The sequence below is a fragment of the Archocentrus centrarchus genome, chromosome 7, assembly GCF_007364275.1.
Source record: "Archocentrus centrarchus isolate MPI-CPG fArcCen1 chromosome 7, fArcCen1, whole genome shotgun sequence".
Lineage (NCBI taxonomy): Eukaryota > Metazoa > Chordata > Actinopteri > Cichliformes > Cichlidae > Archocentrus > Archocentrus centrarchus.
Window position 1 is genome coordinate 19,655,884 of NC_044352.1, and position 19,560 is coordinate 19,675,443.

The window sequence follows — 19,560 nt, forward strand, 5'->3', positions numbered from 1 at the left end:
GATCATGCCAAATATTGACACTCAAGCTTGTTACTTTTGACAAACAGTTTTTTGCCTTATATGCTGCGTTTCAATGAATCACTACACCTATTTCCTACCAAATATAACAGAATGAAGTGTGGCTCAAGACTTTTGCACAGCACAATAATCGGCAACAAGATTAAAGCTCCCTGGATAATATTGTCGCCCTCTTAAAATAATGGCCTAAGTAATTTTTTCAGAAAACACAAAAAACTGAACCAAATACTAAAACTTTGATGATTGACGCAAAATTTTAATTTTCATTAAAAGATGACTACAGTCATTATTTTAGGAGGGTGACATATGGAGGTTTTCCTCAGTGTTCATTTAAGCGGTCACCACTGGCTCTAACCTTGTCTCTAATCACTGAACCCTGTAAAGGGGACTTTGGGTAACAAAGCACACAACCACAGTGAAAAAAAAATTTATTTAAAAAAAAAAATGGCAAGTTCAAAAATCAAACTGAAGGGATTTCTTCTCTATGAAGGGAAAAAAAAAAACTGCATCATGGCACAAACACTGAGGAGAAGTCGATGCGCACAACAAAACAGAAAACTTCATGGACACTGGTGAACTGGTTACAAACTGACCCCATATTTGACTTGATACATTAAATGACCTTCAGATGTAAGAATTCAAAATTAGCAGCAATAAGCCACAACTCTTTTTTTTTTCTTTTCTCTTCAGTATTTTGGATTAAAATAATGGAATGGTAAACACAAAACAGCGAGTCAACATTTAAACGCCTCTTTGCTTCATAGATCTAATATCTCAAGGAGTTTGATAAAACAACTTCAACAGTTTGCAGTGCATGAAAACAATTCCAGTCAGAGATAAAGCCCAACACAGCTGAGTAGCACTTCACAATCCCTTCCAGTGAAATCTAAGGCATTTCTGTGAGGTTGATTTTTCACCTGGAAATAAAAAAGGTTTCATGGTTAAAGAGAGAGAGAGAGAGAAAAAAAAAAAGGTAACAGCTAAGAAAGGAGTAGATAGGACACAATATTTATCCATACCATAAAAGCCAAAACTGGGTGGAATGGTGAAAAACAATGCTGTGGTGTCTGTGCTTAAACAAAAAGCAAACAAAAGTGGGAAAAAAAGTGGCAATGTGCCTTCATACAAAAAAATAATAGGACCCCCCCCCCCCAAATCTGCCATATTTTTAAAGAGTTCTTACTTTAATTACAATCCTATTAACAACCACATTTTGGTATGAAAAAGTTCCCTTTTAATGCAGCAATTTTGCTGACAACTAACGAACCACAGATGCATGCGTCACAAAGCAAAACAAAGCCATTTATAAAGAAAAGAGAAAAGCCATGTCAGCCAGAATATAAAGTCACTGTGAGGTGAGCCACTGTCATAACAGGAGGTGTCTCTTGGATATTTGTACTATTGCATTTGTATAAGGACAATAAATTAATTGCATAGATCAACAGACCTTGGGCATGTTTTCCAAACATTGGACGGAAGAGTTAAAGGATGTGGACACAGTACCAGCTGTGAACAGCCATGACACCCACTGTAGTCGGTTACTGCCCGTGAACATTGAACACAAACTGAATCTACGTTGCTCTGGCAGGATGAGGTAAGTCAAGGTTTGCAACATAAATTGCTCTTACGCTGATCCCAACTGCGTGGGGTGCAACTCTGCAGAAATGCGCATCTGAACCTAAGCGTACATATTTCATCATTAGGAGCCATGTCTGTAAAGTGCCAACACTGGTGACACTGACAGAAGTGAAATATTAAAGCCTCTTTGACATCAACACTGAAACCACAAAGGAAGTATGCAAACGAGTAAAGAAAAAAAAAAAAGTTTTCAAAAGTGAAAACATCCATTTCTCACCATTTTAAGCACACGGCACACTATCAAAAATAAAAATCAAAGCTTCTTTGAAAAATAAGCTCAATCTTAAGTTTTAAAACTGATTTTTTTTTAAAGAAACCTTTAAATAATGTTAAAAAAAAAAAAAAAAAACAACACATGAATGTAAAAACCAGAAATGAAGAAGATTGCAAACACACAACAATGGCCAGTTTCACAGCATCCATAGCCTGGCCATAATGATTCATTTAAATAGTGTTTTCTGCAGATATAACAGGACAGATTCATGCTTCACCAGTTGAGCTCCACAACTGTGTAATTACATCTTTATACTTTAATAACAACATTTGATTCCTGCTTCAGAAAATAGATTTTTGAGATTTTTTTGGGAGTGGAGAGTCAGCATCCCCGTTTACAAAAAGGGACACTGGGTGGGGGCAAAAAACAACAACATTGACATTGCTGTATGTTCATTTGGTGTAATGTTGTTATTAAAATAACTGAAGCATTACATCACATGTAAGAAGGAAATCACAAGAAAGTCTGAATAAGTTTAAATCTATTTACAGGCAGCTGTGTGTGAGATGTGATCCCTGTTAAACAACTTTGGATTTCACCGTGTGAAGCAGCTCCAAGTGAACCAATATTTAAAACTCTGATAACAACATCTGGAATGCTCTGAATCTATTCTCTTTAAAGAAGTCCTCTCTATGAAATATATCGGCAATGACCATCAGCTTAAAATGTTCTCTTCCATGTGATCTGATTGTCTGAAGCTTTGTTGAGATTGTTGGAACTCTTTTCTTTTTTACTTTTCCTTTTTTTTTTTTTTTTAAATATTGAAGTGCCAAAAATAAAGTGAGACCGCTTCAGGTAAGGTTTCATACCTGATAAACTCGCTGCCTTTTTAAGAGAAGGAAGCTAAACCCATGTCAGCACCATATCCATCTACAATATCAGCTTTTTCCAAATATTTGCACCAATTTATCGGACAAGGCTAGAAACACACACACACCAAAAAAAAACCACTATGTACAAAAAGGCTGGTTCAAAAAAATGTGAAAGCATCAAACAAAAAGAGGAAGGAAAAAAAAAAAAAAAATCAGCATATCTTACAAAAATTCAAAAACAGAACATGACTTAAAACACGGTGCTGAAATGTTCTTTTCCTGGTTTCACTTGCTCCCCAGAGTAGTGTTTTTATAAAAAAAAAAAAAGTGAATATGAACAACAATCATACACTAGACATTTAAAAGCTTTTTTTTGAACTTTTTTTCTTGACAGTTATCAAAATAGATGCTCACTGTTCTGTTCTTCCATTTCCCCGCTGTCTGCTGTCCTCCAGCTCTGCTTTTTTGGAGCAAAAGAATTTGTTTTAAAATGAGTTCATAGAAAATATCTCTTTTATGTCCTTTGTGTGGAACAGTTCATGTTCCTGGAGTGTTTAGTTCCTCACATAGGGAATTTCAGCTCTTGGGACCCCCTTGAGAGTCAGTCAGGCTCCAGATGAAAATCTAATAACGGGTGACAAGAGCAGCAAATTAGAAACAAGAGCTCCTGCTGCACCGTCTCCTTCTGCAGTCACATCAACGAGGCGAACTTACAGGAGTGCAAAGAGGCACACGCCGACACTAGGAAGAATCAATCAAAACCCACCTCTTCACTTGTTATGCTGGTAAGAGTAGGTTGCATGTTCTGTGGGTGTCTCTATGGCAACAGGTTGTTGGACGGCACTTTCCTGAAATAAAAAAAGATTAAAATCATCAACGATTATTAAAAATTAAACAAATAAACAAACAACATTTAGTGTTACTTTTTTTTTTTTTTTTTAGGAGGGAGGGAGGAAAAAAAAAAAAAAAAAAAGGGGGGGGGGGGCACGTCAGTACCTCAACTGAGATGTTGGTGGCAGGCACTTGGGTGTACTGGGGTATGTAGGTCCCCTGCATAGATGTGTTTGCAGGTATATACTGGAAGAGAATGGAAATTAGAAGTTTGTTAGACATGACAGCTGCACTGGCAATAACACAGTTAAATAATGCTGCACTAGAGAAGAATTACAGGTTACACTGGGCAGTATCAGCCTAAATTACAAAAACAAGCTGAAACTCAAAAAGGAACAAACCACAAAATTCCTACCCTGGCCTTTATCTTTGTTCAGAGCTAAATACTGTACAATATACTTACTGTACCACTGCTGCCCATGGAGAGGTGGCTGAGCTGCTGTGTTAGAGGCCCTATCATTGAGGCTGGTTGGATGGACATGGTGTGGTCCATTCCAGGCGTCAGGACTGCTCCCTATGGGCGGGGGGGGGGCAAGAGTCTTAAGGTGCTTATTTGTAAAAACATAAAAAAAAAAAAAAAAAAAATGCTTCTGACTGCAACAAAAAAATAAAATAAAAAAAATAAAATTCAAGACACTCACTGTGGGTGGCATTATGTACGACTGGTGATGTATCCAGGACGGGTTGTGTACCTGTGAGAATAAGAAAGACGCGTCAGTTATTATATACATACACATCAAAATGAAATAAAATGCTACACTAAACATTACAAAAGAGATGCAGAAAATGAAGAAATACAGCTGAAATATTTAAAACAAAATTAATTTAAAGCAAAAACAAAAAAACCCCACAAAACCTGATAGGTGGACACAGGTGAATGCATATATGGGGAAAGAGAGGTTGGTCCAATCATCCGATTGGGGGTAATGCTATAGGGAGAAGAGTAAAACCTGCAGAGAGACACAAATTTATTAGTGACTACAGCACAATCCCACTCCTTGGGGCTATACAAGAGACTGTTATTATCATCAAGCATACTGACCCATTCTGTAAGGCTGTGGTGGGGTCGTATGTGAGGGTCATTCCTCCCTGGAGGAAAAAGACAAAAGGAGTAATGTCATTATGAAGGTAAAGTTAAAAAGGTGCCTGGATTTTTTTTCCAGGCATTAAAAAAAAAAGAAAAAAAGAAACTCACAGCCTCTCCATCTCTTGTCCAGGACCGACCATTCTGCAGATATTTTCCTTGGCTCTGACGCTTCTTCTGGCCTCCATCAGCAAATTTACACAGCAGGGGTTCTGATGGTGCTGGACCAAGGATTTTCAAAATAGAAAGAAAGTAAAAAGATGATAATTTTCAGTTTTCAAAAATGCAAAGCTGTTTTAATAAGATCCTCTTGGACTCATTTGTTTAGAAGATGCTGAATAAATAGAGACTGACAGCTCGGATGCAAAGGTAATTAAAAAAAAAAAAAAAAAAGACTCACCTAGAACTCCTGGTGGAGTCTTGATATATTTTCCATTGAAATGCTGGATAATGGCCTCACATTTTTCTGTTGACTCCATCCTAAAAGTAACGTTTTGTGCATATTAAAACCGTGTTTAACTGGGGCAGCTGCCAAGCTTGCTCCCATAAAATGCAATGCTTTGAATGAGTTTCTGCTTGAAAGGGTGCTACCTATAATGGCCACCAGAGGGCCCTCTCACCATGCATTACAACTGAAAAAGTTGATTTGAACTTCAGTACTGACTTTAACATTGTCTTAAATACACAAGAAGCTAAACAGTAAGTAGTCATCTTTAGCCAGCTGTCCTAAAACATGATGAAATATTGAAAGCTTGTACCTGGCAAAGCCCACCCCTCGGCTGGTGCCATTGGCGTCACGGAGGATCCGTGTGGAAATGGCCTGACTGAAGGGCTTCAGCATGTTCTCCAGCTCCTGCTCGTCCATTGACAGCGGCAAGTTGGAAATGTACAAGTTGGTGGGGTCCTGTTCCTGTTGCTAAAGCCAGAAAAGCCAGGGAAGATTAATGAATTGGGCCTCTGTGTTTCCTTGTGACAGAATAACAGCTGAAGCATGACCACAGGAGCATTCCAAAAACCAACAGCCAGCAAGCGTTTGGGAAATTTACATAACCTTTGAACAGGAAGTGTGTGAGATGTCTTATATTTGGAAGAATGTAAGACATGAATTAGTTAAAAAAAAAAGAAAGAAAGAAAGTAGCAAGACAAGGTAGAGGGTCTGAAGCTGAAGGCAGATTTCATTTTGGCTGTCTGTATGAGAGAAGAGAAAAAGGCATGGTGGAGGAAGAGTTCTGGCTGGATTTCTGCTGAACTCTCATTTTAAGTCGAGTGAGTTTATTTCTACAGCTCACTATTACAAATCACAAATTTAATCTTCACACTCTTCTATTTCCAAAAGGTTACAAAGGAGGTCATTGTTTGAAGACAGGTTCTTAAGAGGATGAAAGCGGGTGATACAGCCACTGTGATATCAAAGCATAATTACATTTCATATTGCTCTCCATCCCTGGATGATCTAAAACGATTACGTGCTCTCTCTCACTCTCTCGGTGGAGAGAGAGCAGAGCAGTGACATTTCGGACAAAGACCTTTGGGAACAATCTGGAGAACATTTTAAGCATTGTGCTACCAAAAACATGGTCGTCCTGGTTCCTCAATCGTGTCACTAATACACTGCTTGCATTCAAGCAGCTATATTCATGTGGTAATCCTGACCTTGAATGCAGGCACAGATGCTGGCTCTGTCAGCTTTTATAAACCAGAGAAATTGTGCAGCGCTTCCAAATTTGAATGCAAGACTATTAGAAAACATGCTGAAAGAATCCCAGAGTGCCACAGTTTCACTTTAAGCACTTGAACTGTTTTGTAGGTTTTTCCCCTCCTTTGCTTTGTACCCTGTTTAAAACATTTTAATTTGACCGACGGGATCTTGTGAGATAACCAATCTGTATCGCCCTATAACCATTATGCATATTCATCATCTCAGAGTGCAGATGTGATTAAAAACCTGTAAATGCAGCGCAAGTTCATTTCCATCCCATGAATAATACATGTGTAATCGCTGCGACCTGCGATGAAGGTGATTTCTCCTTCACCTTCCTCCTTCTCTTCCTCCCTCACCGCAGAGCACGCTAGCAATGAGGCTTGAACCCATGAGAGCGAGCAGAGAAGCCCCAGTTGTGGATTTCATCTGTGACTGAGTCAGACTGAGTCAGAGAGAATTCTGACGCAAACACACAAGTCTTGTTGTAAACTCGGGCTGAAAGGGTGAGTGAAATCAAGTTATTTTGCGAGCAAGAAGCCGTATGAATGTCAGTGATCCAGCTTAACGAGAGATCAGCTTTCCCAGGGCGCCGGTGGTGTGCGAGTCCATGAGAGCGTGTCATAATCCGGTTGAGGCAAGGCTGCTGAAGTGCATGTGTGATTGTCAAGTGTGCTCTGTGTGTGTGCGTGCGTGTGTGTGTTATGTGTTGACAGGGCGGGTGGCTGGGCGCTGTGCCCTGCTGACTGGGGAACTGCTCAGACACTGAGTCAGATCCCACTAGGGAGAACAGACAGGTCCTTTGTACAGGGAGCTCAGAGAGCAGGCACTGGGACGTGCTCCCTAAACACCATCACCACTATAAACACATATATACATGTAAGCACCCGTGGACTCTTTGTGCACAGAAATAGTCTACAGTACATTAGTCTCTTTAAGACATCCGCCTTTAACATTATTCTGAGGGCACCTCAATGTGCTGGCTTCACATCAGAAGAGCACCCTGTTGACTTTTCTGCAAAAGTTGTAACGCTGCTGGTGTTATGTTATAAATATGTTAAAATGACAGCATTTAGACACAAATCACTTACATGGTAAAGTTTCCTAGTGCCTTAATTAAAAAAAAAAAAATATGAGCAATGCAGCATTTAAGCAATGGCAACACATGCTATATTTGCCATACTCACAAAGTCTGAGGTCAGAATACCCTTACTGCAATATGACAGATGATCGTGCAATACAACAGGCAACAATGGCGTTCAACATGTGTGAAAAAGTCCTGTCAGTGTGTGCCTCTCTGTTAACAAGGCTGCACGTATCTCAGACTTTCACAGAAAACTGGCCAGAGTGCATATCTGAAAGGGATTCACGGCCCCTTTCAGTAAGGCTAGTAACCAAACTCAGACCCCATGCATTATAAGTCACTTGATATACAGTCAAATATGGCACACGTGCCATGGCTGTCTCCATCATTGCCGTAGGATGTCTGAACAAAGCTGCAAGGAACATTAACATAAAAGTGACCTGTGTCTGAATAACAGAATGCAGTCAGTGTAGCAGATTGGTGAAGCCAGCAATTTTATGTATGAAAAAAGCTGATTTAAGCATACAAGAATGTCTTGTGATGGGTGGGAAAAGGGGAAAAAAAAAAAAAAAAAAAAAAAAAAAAAAAAAAAAGGAGGGGCGGTAAGATAGTGAAAATGCTGGGAACAGCAAGAGAGATTTATTTTTTTTAAAGGCAGAAGAAACAACCTTTTGGCTGCAAGATCAGTGACTCAACATTTAATATGAAATTAATTAATCAAATCATTATTCAAAATTTTTGCTGAGACACTGACAAAACGCTCATTCCATCTAAATGAAACTTGCACTAAATAAACCCACCAAATGTTGATACCTCGAGCAGAGTTCTCACCTTGGCCATCTGAGCTTGCACTCCGCCAGCCTTCAGTGCCATCACTGCCTTCTGAGCTGAGGCTGGACTATCAAAGTCAACAAAGCCATATCCTGCAGGGACCAAAATATATGACAATGAGATGTGCATACTGCAGGAGAGGTGCACAGTTTAAACTCATGAGGCACTCATGGTTGCAGTGTTTGAGTATGAAGAGACAGCCAGCCAGGATTAAACTGTGCTTCCCCGTGGAGGACAGATGGAGGACGCTGCCCATATTAAATCGCACAATACACACCTATTCAGTAGGTACAGTGTGAAGCTGAACACACCGTGTGCACTTATCAAACAGCTTTATTGACTTTATCAGCAGTGTGCTGTAACCTTATACATAACAAATACCACCCGTAGATCCCAGATACTCCCTCCAATACTCAAATCTTTTCTTTGGCTTCCCATATAGAAATATAGAAGTGATTTTTATAAACTATCAGACACAAGGCCCTATGCGGTCTTGCCCTTTCATATAATTCGGAACTTTGGCATCTCATATCATCTGACCATCTCACCAGCTCCAAGGATGATTGTGCTTTGGGCTCTGAGCGGTCCCCCCCTTCCCTGTTGGATATGCTGACTCTGCAAGAACTTCCCCAAACCAGTTTTTACAGGCTCCCGTTTCCCTGCATTATATGTATGTCGGTTATTTTTGTTTTCTGTGCAGCAACTGTGGCCTTTTTCCACATATGCATGCAGACCTGAACTTTTTTTCCAACTGTGATGCAAATGCCTGATGCAGTCAGATCAGACATTACATGATTTTAATCTGCCAGCTCCCTAGTACAAAGTCCAAGTGAGAATAGTACAGGTAACAGTCTGGTGAATTTACAGAGACCAAGTGGGCACCAATTGTGTGGCTTCACGCATGCTCTATCAACCTGGCCTAAACCACATTTCAGCTTCAGCCATGATGAGAAGCTATTGAACTGAAAAGCAACAATTCAAATACTATGAGTGAGCCACGTTTTTGTTTTTTTACACCTCACCTTTGCATTTGTTGGTAGTCTTGTCCAAGATTGCCTTCGTGGATACAATTTTCCCATACCTGAAAAACAGTGAGGTTTGCACTCAGAAATCATTCTTCCACTGTATACAGATGCAATACAGAGGCGGTTCTTGATAAATTATAAATCATCCAAAGAATTCAATGTTACACAGTTACCTCATCTGATAATCAATTCAGGGGAGGGGCAAATTCACTTAAAAAAAAATAACAGTGTCCCATGGGCTTCTGCATTCTAGAGAGGACTATAGATTTACCATATCCTATTTATTCTAGCTCACACACAAATGTCAATACGGATCATATCTCCAGGGGAATCCAATATGATGTGGTAAATTGGCAGAAATGAATCCCCGTATTGCCTTTTCAGATTGCTTCACAATGCTCTATAAATATGAAAATCCTGCTTTAACTGCCCCCCACCCCCCAGCTAGCTGTAAGATACTGCAGATGCATAGGATAGTGTTCGACTTGGGAGAATGCTTCTGTGCAGTAGTGTCTATCAGTTCCCATCTCTCCAGGCATGTGCATGCAGTGTAATCTGATATGCCTCTCCTTGGCTGTCCTGTCCAATGTTGGCTCCCAGCCACACTCTCATTCTACTAACCAGCTTCTCTCTAGGCAGCCTTTAACCCTCCACTGGGTCTTAGTGCCCCCTGAAATGCAGTTCAACTTTCATCCAGTGGCACTGCACCACTTTACCTGAGACAGAGAAATTAATTTCATAATATGTTTTGTAAATAAGGATTAGTTGATGACCTGCTAAAGTTGTAGTCTGACAGTCTAATGCATTAGTCCAAACTGAAGGGGAAATTATTTCTTTTTAAATGATTTACACTTACTTTTTTCCTTAAAAAAAATGGCTTAAGGTAATCCATGTACACAAATAAGTGATGATTTTACTGGACTCTGCAAGAATTATTAAGTTGGACACTACAGAGAATATACATGTAAATACTGAAGAACTGACATCACAGTGGGTCTAATCGCAACACAGAGTGACACAAGAACACGAAACAGCCATATGCATTCACATTATGGAACACACTTCATCTGATTAATGCAACTGCACAAACGACAATCTCCCGAGGGCTTTAAGAAACAACTCCAAACCTTTTTTTTTTTTACTCAGCAAGTAAATCTGACAGAATCTCAAAACTCATGTGGCCTCATTTTGTTTGTCCTTATAACCTGCATAGGAACATGTTTGGCTGTGTGAACAGTGACAGATCTTTGACATTTTGTCTACAATAACAGATATACTTGAATGTCACCATCATTAACTCAGTCAAAATCTTCTGCAACCCCATCCAGTGTGCATCAGCTAGAGGACTGTTGTATTATGCATTTGCCCTCGTATATAAGATTACAATTTCATCGTGTATTTCTGATTCTAAGTGACAAGATGCCACTCACTGGACTGGATGGATATGCCAACAATGTCTTCCTGTGTTTGCATATACACTATTACAGCAGTCCCATCAGCATGCTTCTTCACATAACTAGTATTAAATCTGTGAGCTCTGCATGCTGCACACTTGCTGCATATGAAGTGGAGTTACTGAATTGTGCTCAGAGGTTTTGGTCTTCATGCTGCAGAATGAAAAGAGTGGTCAGAGACTCAGCCATGTGTGAGGAAGCACAGCATACATTGTCCAGCTTAATGCCCATCCATGGCCAACCACCAGAGACAGACTGGGGCAAGAACCAGAGAGGCAGCGAGGAACCCGGAGAGACAACTGCAGGGCCCGGTGGCCCATGGAGAACCAACCCCCAATCCCATTCCCTTCTCTCATCCCTGACTTGGTACACAGTACATCGCAGAGCTTGCATGAAACAACTCTCAGTGTGGGGGAGGGAAGCTGTGGAAGTGCTGCGTCCTCATGCACAAATTTACGGTTCCAACTTGAGTAAAGTAAGTCAGAGTCCCTCCATGAGTTGCCTTCCTGCTGCTTTACATCCTCATCTACAAGCCTTTTGCCCTTTTAACTATTATTGGACACAATATCCTCTTTCAGTCCAGTTTAACTGAAAATTACATCAGCCTTAATGTGCTCTGCTAAAAGGCAAATTTCATGCAGTGATTTTTATCTGCTCTGTGAAAGCAGAAATATGAGAACTACCCCCACAGAACACCACCTGACACACAAACCCTGAACTCCATTCACTCCTCCCCCTCTGATTCGCTCCATCCCCCCAACCCCGCCACCGCTATTGCCCTTGTTTGTCTTTCCCTTTCCCCTGGGCTTGCCGTTTCCTGTAGGGTTGGGCTACCTCATGTGAGCCATAGCTTCCAGACAGCTGTAAAATAGCAGGCCTCACCCTCCCTCATTCAATCTCTCTAACCCCCTTTTCCCTCCTTTTCTCCCACTCCTCTCCTCTGCTGTTCTGGTTCTCATCACCAGGCTCCATAATTCAATTAAGTAAGAGCAGATCATTCATCTCAGCCCTGCATGTTTTGATGTCTTCCACTGAGGGCCTAACAAACATATCAGATGGATTAGATGATGCTGCCGTTTGATGTCTGACTACACGCTGTCCACAACAGAGTTTTCAAAGGCTCACAGTCACACTGATGAGCAACACAGTATGATATTTATAGTGCAGAATATGACTTTGTATTTGATGACAGGGTTCACTGTCATACTGTATCACAACTACAACTTAGGGGAGCAAAAAAACAAAACAAAACAAAACAAAAAAAAAAAACATGTAGGTTAAAAGTGTAAGAAAGAGCGAGAAAAGACTGAATTAGTGTGATAGAGGGAGACTAAACATTCTGTACTTAGTTGCTGGAAACTCTGCTCAGCTATGTCAAGCAGAAAGGTCTTAGTTTGCAAGCCCCAGTGATTGTTAGTTTTTCCATAAAGGCACTACATGATGTGTCTCAAAAATGCGTGAATGAAAATGTGGCCGTCTTGTACATTACATAAATACCAAATAAGGTGTGGTTCAGCGTTCCCGTGTACTTAAAGTCTAGGGAAGCCATCTGCTTTATTTGCCCAAGTAGGGATGCAAACCTTTCATCCTTGCTGCCGGCCAGCCATCACCCATCACTCACCCATCATAATCTGCTTCTCTAACCGAGTTCATGCTTCCTAAGACAGCCAGAGAAACTTATTGGGTGTAAGTGCACACTGAAGTAAATGCATTTTGGGTGACTTACGGCTGACAGAGTTTGACCAGATCTTGGTCTGTGGTTCCTGGGTGGAGGCCACGGATGTAAAGGTTGGTTTTACTCAGCTGCTCTCCCCCGCTGCTGTTACTGCTACCATTGCTGATGGTGGTGGTGTTGCTATTGTTGTTGCTGTTGGGGCTTGGAGGAGCCATCTGATGATTGGACAGGGACACATAGGTCTGCTGTGGAGGAAATAGAAGGCTCTTTTAGGTACAAGGAATTGGATGTATACATGGATATGGTGGCTAATTCGAAATAAAACAGCAATCCAACCAGATGGGGCTTGAGAGATACAGGCAGGATATTAGCATCAATTTAGTGCTTAATTTGACTTGACAGATCAGGTCAGATGAGATAAATAATGTAACAGGTGGATATGAGGGGAAAGAACAGACAAATAACTGAAATATTACAAACATTGAGATTATTCAATTTATACTAGATCTAAAGCAAAATATAAGAAAAACACTGTGGAGCTTTTGCATTTACACTAAGAGGAAATATTAAGCATTAAAAAGTCACATAGGTAGAAGAAATGTTTGCATATGAATGCAATGAGCCACATATTATCGACAGTAACTAGGGCATGTACAATTACTGTATTTGCAGACATCTCAAAACTCCTGTCTTACATTGCAAATTTTCTTTTCTTTTGTTTTTTTAGCAAACATTCATGTTAAGTACTATCAAAATACTCGCCCAACCATCAAGAGCTACTTAATGCTGGCCACTGCCACCTCTTTGCACACTGTGTTGTGGCTGGTGCATAACAGCAAAGTAGACAGGCTGGCATTAGACTGTCTGTACGGAGATCCAACTCTACAGGCATCTCTATAAACCATCAATGCAACAGCACAGGATTCACAGATGGCACAACACGTGTGGGGAAACTGCTGAAAACAAGATGGAATAGACAACTTTCTCCAGGTAAAGGTGGGAAAAAACAAAAAACAGTCAATTAGACTGAATGGCACACTTTGTGTACATTTTTTTTTTTTTCGATTTCTGCGTACTTTTCACAGCAACACCTTTCATTTAGGAGAAAACTGCAGTTAAGTGCCCTTTAAGAACAACAACAAAAAACTCTCACTGAGTTTCCTCTCTACATGCACAATTTATCCATTGAGTTGTAGACAATTTGGACCTTTTCACTGACTTTAAAGAAAAAAATCATCTCTGAGGACATAGACTGCCCTGTCCATAATTGTAGCACTTGGTTTAGAAATTAAATTGTGTACAGAAGCAGAGCTGAAATGTTTACAAAGACACCAAAATTTTATATTTTGATTGTCTGAGATTGCTGGTTAGATGACGCAAACATTGTGATGGCATCACTGAGCTTCTAAGACTATTTTAGGAACTTTTACAAAATATTTCTTTTAAGTGGGTATTGAGGAAAAACCTGCTGAAACCATTCCTTGCTTTTAACTGAGCAAAAAATAAATAAATAATTTCAGACATTTTTGAAACATATTTAGACTGCTGGTCCACAGCAATGTTGTTTAGGGAAAAAAAAACAAACAAACAAACAAAAACAACACATTACACAAGCAACTTCCAAAACAACAACTGACCCATTTAACTGACGCATGACTTTTTTTAAATGCCCAGAGTGTTGTTGGTGGCCAGATGGCAAACAAACAATGACAGCTGTATACAGCGCTCCTCTGGCTGATCCCATCTTGTGCCAACCAAATTAAATTAGTAGGGAAGTGAAGTAAAATGTATGCAAAATGTCAGCTACGCTTGGCCTTGGTGTTGCCTCCCTCTTAGTGCTGGAGGAGGAGGAACTGTTTGATTAGCTGGGGTCAACAGGTCAGACCACAGGGAACAATGAGGAGGCTTGTAGGGATGGGTGATTCACAAAATAAGGTTTTAATCTATTACCAAGCAACAACACATGAGCCATGTGTTTTTAACCAGTCTCTAACAACAGGCATGTTGAAATATCAGAAAAATCTCTACCTGCTCACATGTATCCACCAACAGCAGAGACGCTAATGCTGCAATAAGAAGAAATGTGATGGATTTATTGGATCAATTGGCAAATGTATCATACTCAAAGTGAGAATTAGCAGTATATGGTATTTTTACTGTAAAGGGATTGATCTTCCTACCCCTAATGGCTTGTTGGACATCACAAAGTCACCCTCTGGCCATCGGCTTATTAACGGAAAGGAAGAAAGACAGCTGGAATCAAGCTAATTATGACCCATGCCTCTTTCCTGTGGCTCTGCTCTTACAACTGCCAAGCATAACATTAAACCAACTATTCATGTAATACAGTACAGCTTTCATCAGACTAGCATGCTTTAACTAGCCACCTAGCCCCACAATACCACACAGGAAGACACAACTGTGGTATGCAGGTCTGTTTCATACCTGTTAGATCCCCATGTTTGTAGCAGTGCAAAATTCTGCTGTCAGTAAATTGTGTGGGTTCAGAAATGGGCAAAAAGTGTGTGTGTGTGTGTGTGTGGGGGGGGGGGGGGGGGGGGGGGTAAATAAATAAATCAGCCGATTAATGGTCACTTCAACAAAGCACAACCATAGGGCTAATCCACTACGAGGTCCACCAAGTGCATTTAGATTAGTCACATATGCCAGCCAGCACAGAAATATTACTGTTTAAAACAGGAAGCAAGAAACAGCAAGCAACACAGCATTTTAGTTTATTTTTTCTGTATTTTAGCATTATTTTATGCAACATTATTTCAAACCAAGGGGTTCCCAACTTGTGAAAGAAAGGCTGGAAGGCTTCTTTGCTGAAGGTATCTGTGTTTTGTTTGCACAGTAATGTCACATTATTAAGGATCAAAGAGGGAAATTAACTTATATGTAACATTATGCTTCCTCCTTAAGTGACTAATAGTACAGTGTTCTAAATAAACTTGATTATATAGAGATTAAATCTTCATGGTATTAGAGACTTTTTAAAAATGTTTCCTATTTGTTGAACCTTTGTTATACTGTATTTATGGCAACCTCTACAGAAACCAGATCTTTATCCCGGCTAATAGACTACAGGAATATAAAAGAAATTAAAGGATATAAAGTTTCCCCTAGTACAAACCATTTTGCCTTATGGCTAAGCAGCACTAGTGATTTATTTGCAAACTTTCATGTATCCCCCCACTACTCAGCTGCCATATGATTTCCAAACCGATTGGGAGTCATCCGTACCAACCTGAAAGCTGTCTTTTTACTCAAGCTGAGAAAACCACACTGACTCACAGAGCCCATTCATCTTAGCCTCCTTCTCTAATCTCCCCCTCTTCTTTACCATCAGTGCACTGTTTGTTTTTCCACAATCACGGTCTCTTCTGGTGCTTTCCCTCGCTTTCATGATAAGCGGCCTGCACAAGCTGTCAAGAGGGATGCACCTGCAGAGACCTGGGGAGATAGGATCCGACTGGAGACCAAGTCCGGGCCCGATTCTGGCAAGTGAGGCCTGACTAATTGGGATCTGAGCTTGTTAGCGGAAAGTGCTAATCCCTCTCATGTGCTCTCCAGTCAGAAGGTAGTGTCTCATTAAGACCGCTCCGCTAGGCTCCATCTGAGAAGGGGATGGCAGTGAGTCAGCTCCACACCTACTCCCAATCTGCCCCAGCGCTGCTCCAGGTGTTTTGCCACCCATGTAAAGCAATTTCCAATGTAATGGTGCGAACACAAGGAAATCTGCACGTAGAGAGTAGCCTGTAACAAATGTCTTTAATTCAAATGATTAAGAAATTACAAATGTAATTTCACAGGCTGCATTTCTTCTCAGTTAATCAGTGGCCAAAACCTGACTTCCTTGCATGCAGCTAAGCTACATGACTGCCATTCTTCAGTCCACAGCCACTTACATACAGTATCTGTTTACAATGCTCCTTACAGCCATAACAGTGTCAGCATTCTTTACATTCCTCTGCAACACATAAATACAAGGAGTAGTGGGGACCATGAGTTCAAGATTAGAGTTCATTAAAGTGAACTGCATTCCCGGAGACGCCACAGTTCACTGGAATTCAGCTCTATGAAATGTTTATCATAAGGTAATACATAACTAACACGCCACACACAAACACACTGAATGAAAAAATACACAAGGATTTTATTTTTTTTTATAATATATAATAATTACTGTTATCTGCCTGTAAACAATTGATGCTGTTTCTTCCAGCTACTCTGTACAAAAAAAAAAAAAAAGGTGGAAGTGTATGCAGTTTCCAATTACTATCAGATTATGCCTTTAGAGCCTGAGAGCGATATCAGTTCTTTGTGTTGCTACCACAGCTGTTCAAGAAGCATAACTACAAAAAAAGTGGCCTACAGCATGACTGCGGATGTGAGCTCCAGACAGCACCTAAAGACCGACGAGGTGATTACAGTTGGAGGGAGCAGAGGTGATTCCTGTGGGCAGAGCAGGTGACTCAAGGACTTTTTCATCCAAGAAAGAACAATGAGCGCTAAATTAGGCAGATACATGCCTTTAACTGCAGCACAAATCTTTTGTGCAGCTGATACTGAGTGTTACCTGCACAAAACATGATATTGGTTAGGCATCACATTTACTTCTTTCATTTGATTTAAGTTCATATTTGTCCCAAGATGAGCACACAGTTGCCTATAAAATCCCACGTGAACCACAGCATTAATTACACCGTCCAAACAAAAATGCGTTTTGCTTATTATTAAAAGCATATCTGCTGATTTCCATTATCATACAGTAGCCTTCCATCTATGCACAAATAAACTACTAACATCAGAAGCAAAACAGATAAACTTTGCACTATGCAACAACTACATCTTTTATAAATTCATGCCATATTGTGCCACAGAGAGATATAGCTGTCCTACCTGCTTGGTTAAAGAAACCTTAAAAGGTAGAGTGGAAACAATCAGAGTATTACAGATGAAATCTCTGTATATTTCTGCAGCTGCGGGTGAAAAAGAAAGTGAGAAAAAAAAAAGGAAGGTGGGAAGAACCACATAAGAAAAGCAATGAAAAACCTTGGTGTCCTGTGGCTCAAAGGTGAGACCTATTTGCTCTGCTCTTCACCAAAACCTCGTTTCATCTTGACACTTATGCAGCCCGCTTTCCGCAGAAATATAGCTACCCAAAACACAGGGGAGAAAGTTTTAAAAAAAAAGAAAGAAAAGATCCGGGAGTTAATCAAAAGCAGAGGAAGAGGGGGTTGGGTTGGGTTGGGGTGTATCTTAATCCCTTTCTTTTCTCCACCCTTTTTCTTGTAGTAAATGACACAGACCAGGGGCTGCCACTTGACACTGGATTTACAAGTTCCCTGTCTTTGTGAATTTGTGTGTAAGGGGAGGAGGGAGGGGGGGGGGGGGGCTGTGTGTGCATGTCTTATTTCAAGAAAAAGGGTTTCAGTTTGAAAAGCTCCTCTAGAAGTGAGCACAATGTCTGAATCCAGGATTCCAGAAATTCCAGGTCATTAATCTGAGCAATCTGAATTCCTTCCAGTCTTGAGGCAGGAGAGGGAAAGACAGAAAGGAAGGAGGGAAGCGTTTGATTTCAGCTGCTTCACACGTTACTCTGAAAAGTGCCGTTTAACAGTGTATAGGCATCATTTTATACACACACGTGCACAGTATCTGTCATATTTAAGATGCCAGTCAAATCACACGTTAGCTGCAACATTTTTAATTCAAATTTTGGGATCAAATATTAGTTTGAACAAATCCTGCCACTATCACCAGCCAGAGTAACAGATTGCACTGTGACTGCAAGCATTCCTACATAATCCTAAAATATCTATGCGTCCCAGAGTTTAAAATGAGAAAAATCTATATACCCTGCACAGAAAAAGTGGTTGGATGTCACCTCATCAATTATTTATTTCAGCATGCAAGATAATCAATATCAGCGCGTACATATCATTAAAACTCATTTTCCTCAAAAATTGGTTTCCACGTACTTAAAGTATATTAGACTTCTTTCGTAGGCTCAGTAACTTTCCTTTTCCTTATAGTGCCATCAGTAATCATTTGTAATACAGAAGGGGTGGGGCATACTGTTGCGCGTGAAAGAGGCAAAAAAAAAAAAAAAAACTTTGCTAACTTGTGGTTAATTCAATGAAAAGAGAAGCTGGAGAAATATATAACAAATTAAAACCCGGCGAATTCATATTAAAGTCAAATATGCTTAGTCTTTATTAGCTTATTCCGAGCCTAGCGTGCCTCCACAACATTTATAAGCTGTACTCTGTGCAGGCTTGGTAGGAAGAGAGCAGTCACCGTATCGGAACAAACGAAACCAAACTGTAGCCTGCTACTATTTCACGGCCAACAGTGTAACGGGCCCCGTTTTACTGCGTAACAGTTAAACAAAAGCACAGGAAAAAGCCGGAAACGAACACCGCAACAGAAAGTACGAGAGTTTTAACGTCGCCTGTGATCCACTTTCAAGGACACTGCAGCTTAAACAGCCGAGCAGCTTTTAACCGGAGAGGCAGAGCTCGAACAGTGTATCGAAAAAAAAATGACTTACTTTCAGAAAGACGCGATAGAAGTAGCCAGCCGTGTCGTTATTTACCTTCTTGCTGTTTTTGCCGTTGTAGCTGTTGTAAGGGTTGATTCCTGTCCTTGGCGGCACAGAGAGCAGCATTTTTACTCGGCGCTGTGTCCGGAGGAGCGGAGAGTGGAGAGAGCCAAGGCAGTCAACTGACGTCAGCCAGGGAAACTGAGCCAGGAACAGCGGTAGTGATTGGAGCCGCGTTTCCCAGCACTCTGATGTACTCCACTCAAAGCACTGGCTATATGCTTATTTATATCTGACTTCATCTTCCAGCTGTGCCTTCTCGCCAACTAATAACACCTTTTATGCGGGGAGATAAATGGCCTACCTGGCTTTTTTTTTTTTTTAACTTCCACTGTGTTGTGCTCATTTAACTCTAACCCACTATGATGAGGAGAAGAAATGCAGAGCTGCCCGTGTTTAAAGTGTGCTTTAAAAATAGATTCCGGTATTTGTACCAGAGCCAGAGTGGGGATGGTGATTTGGAAA

The 19,560-nt window shown here is 40.5% G+C and overlaps 1 protein-coding gene across 4 annotated transcripts; it reads right to left on the bottom strand.

Annotated features, from left to right (window-relative positions):
- Positions 1-468: 468 nt before the first annotated feature.
- On the bottom strand, positions 469-19,560 carry LOC115783346 (RNA-binding motif, single-stranded-interacting protein 2-like). Of its 4 annotated transcripts, XR_004020201.1 has the most exons (15): positions 19,045-19,560; positions 12,537-12,730; positions 9,354-9,412; positions 8,332-8,423; positions 5,476-5,633; positions 5,118-5,197; positions 4,829-4,938; positions 4,676-4,722; positions 4,490-4,583; positions 4,275-4,325; positions 4,037-4,147; positions 3,739-3,819; positions 3,509-3,590; positions 3,309-3,366; positions 469-3,199 (listed from the first exon to the last, which is right to left on the bottom strand). XR_004020201.1 is itself a non-coding variant. In XM_030734140.1 (14 exons), exons 1-13 carry the CDS (start codon positions 19,159-19,161, stop codon positions 3,513-3,515), a joined length of 1,224 nt encoding a protein of 407 aa, XP_030590000.1. In that variant the 5' UTR covers positions 19,162-19,560; the 3' UTR covers positions 469-3,366; positions 3,509-3,512. The 4 variants fall into 4 exon arrangements, 3 of the variants coding, with proteins under 3 accessions (XP_030590000.1, XP_030589997.1, XP_030589999.1); XM_030734140.1 differs by having other exon boundaries at positions 469-3,366; positions 12,537-12,727; positions 19,090-19,560; XM_030734137.1 differs by having other exon boundaries at positions 469-3,366; positions 19,045-19,559.

Coding starts and splice junctions, on each gene's coding strand:
- LOC115783346 (XM_030734137.1), bottom strand. CDS start 19,161: ATGCTGCTCTCTGTGCCGCCAAGGACAGGAATCAACCCTTACAACAGC. Junction 5,634..8,331: donor TGCAAGCTCAGATGGCCAAG/GTGAGAACTCTG, acceptor TTCTGGCTTTAG/CAACAGGAACAGGACCCCAC. Junction 4,939..5,117: donor GACTCCACCAGGAGTTCTAG/GTGAGTCTTTTT, acceptor TCCTTGGTCCAG/CACCATCAGAACCCCTGCTG.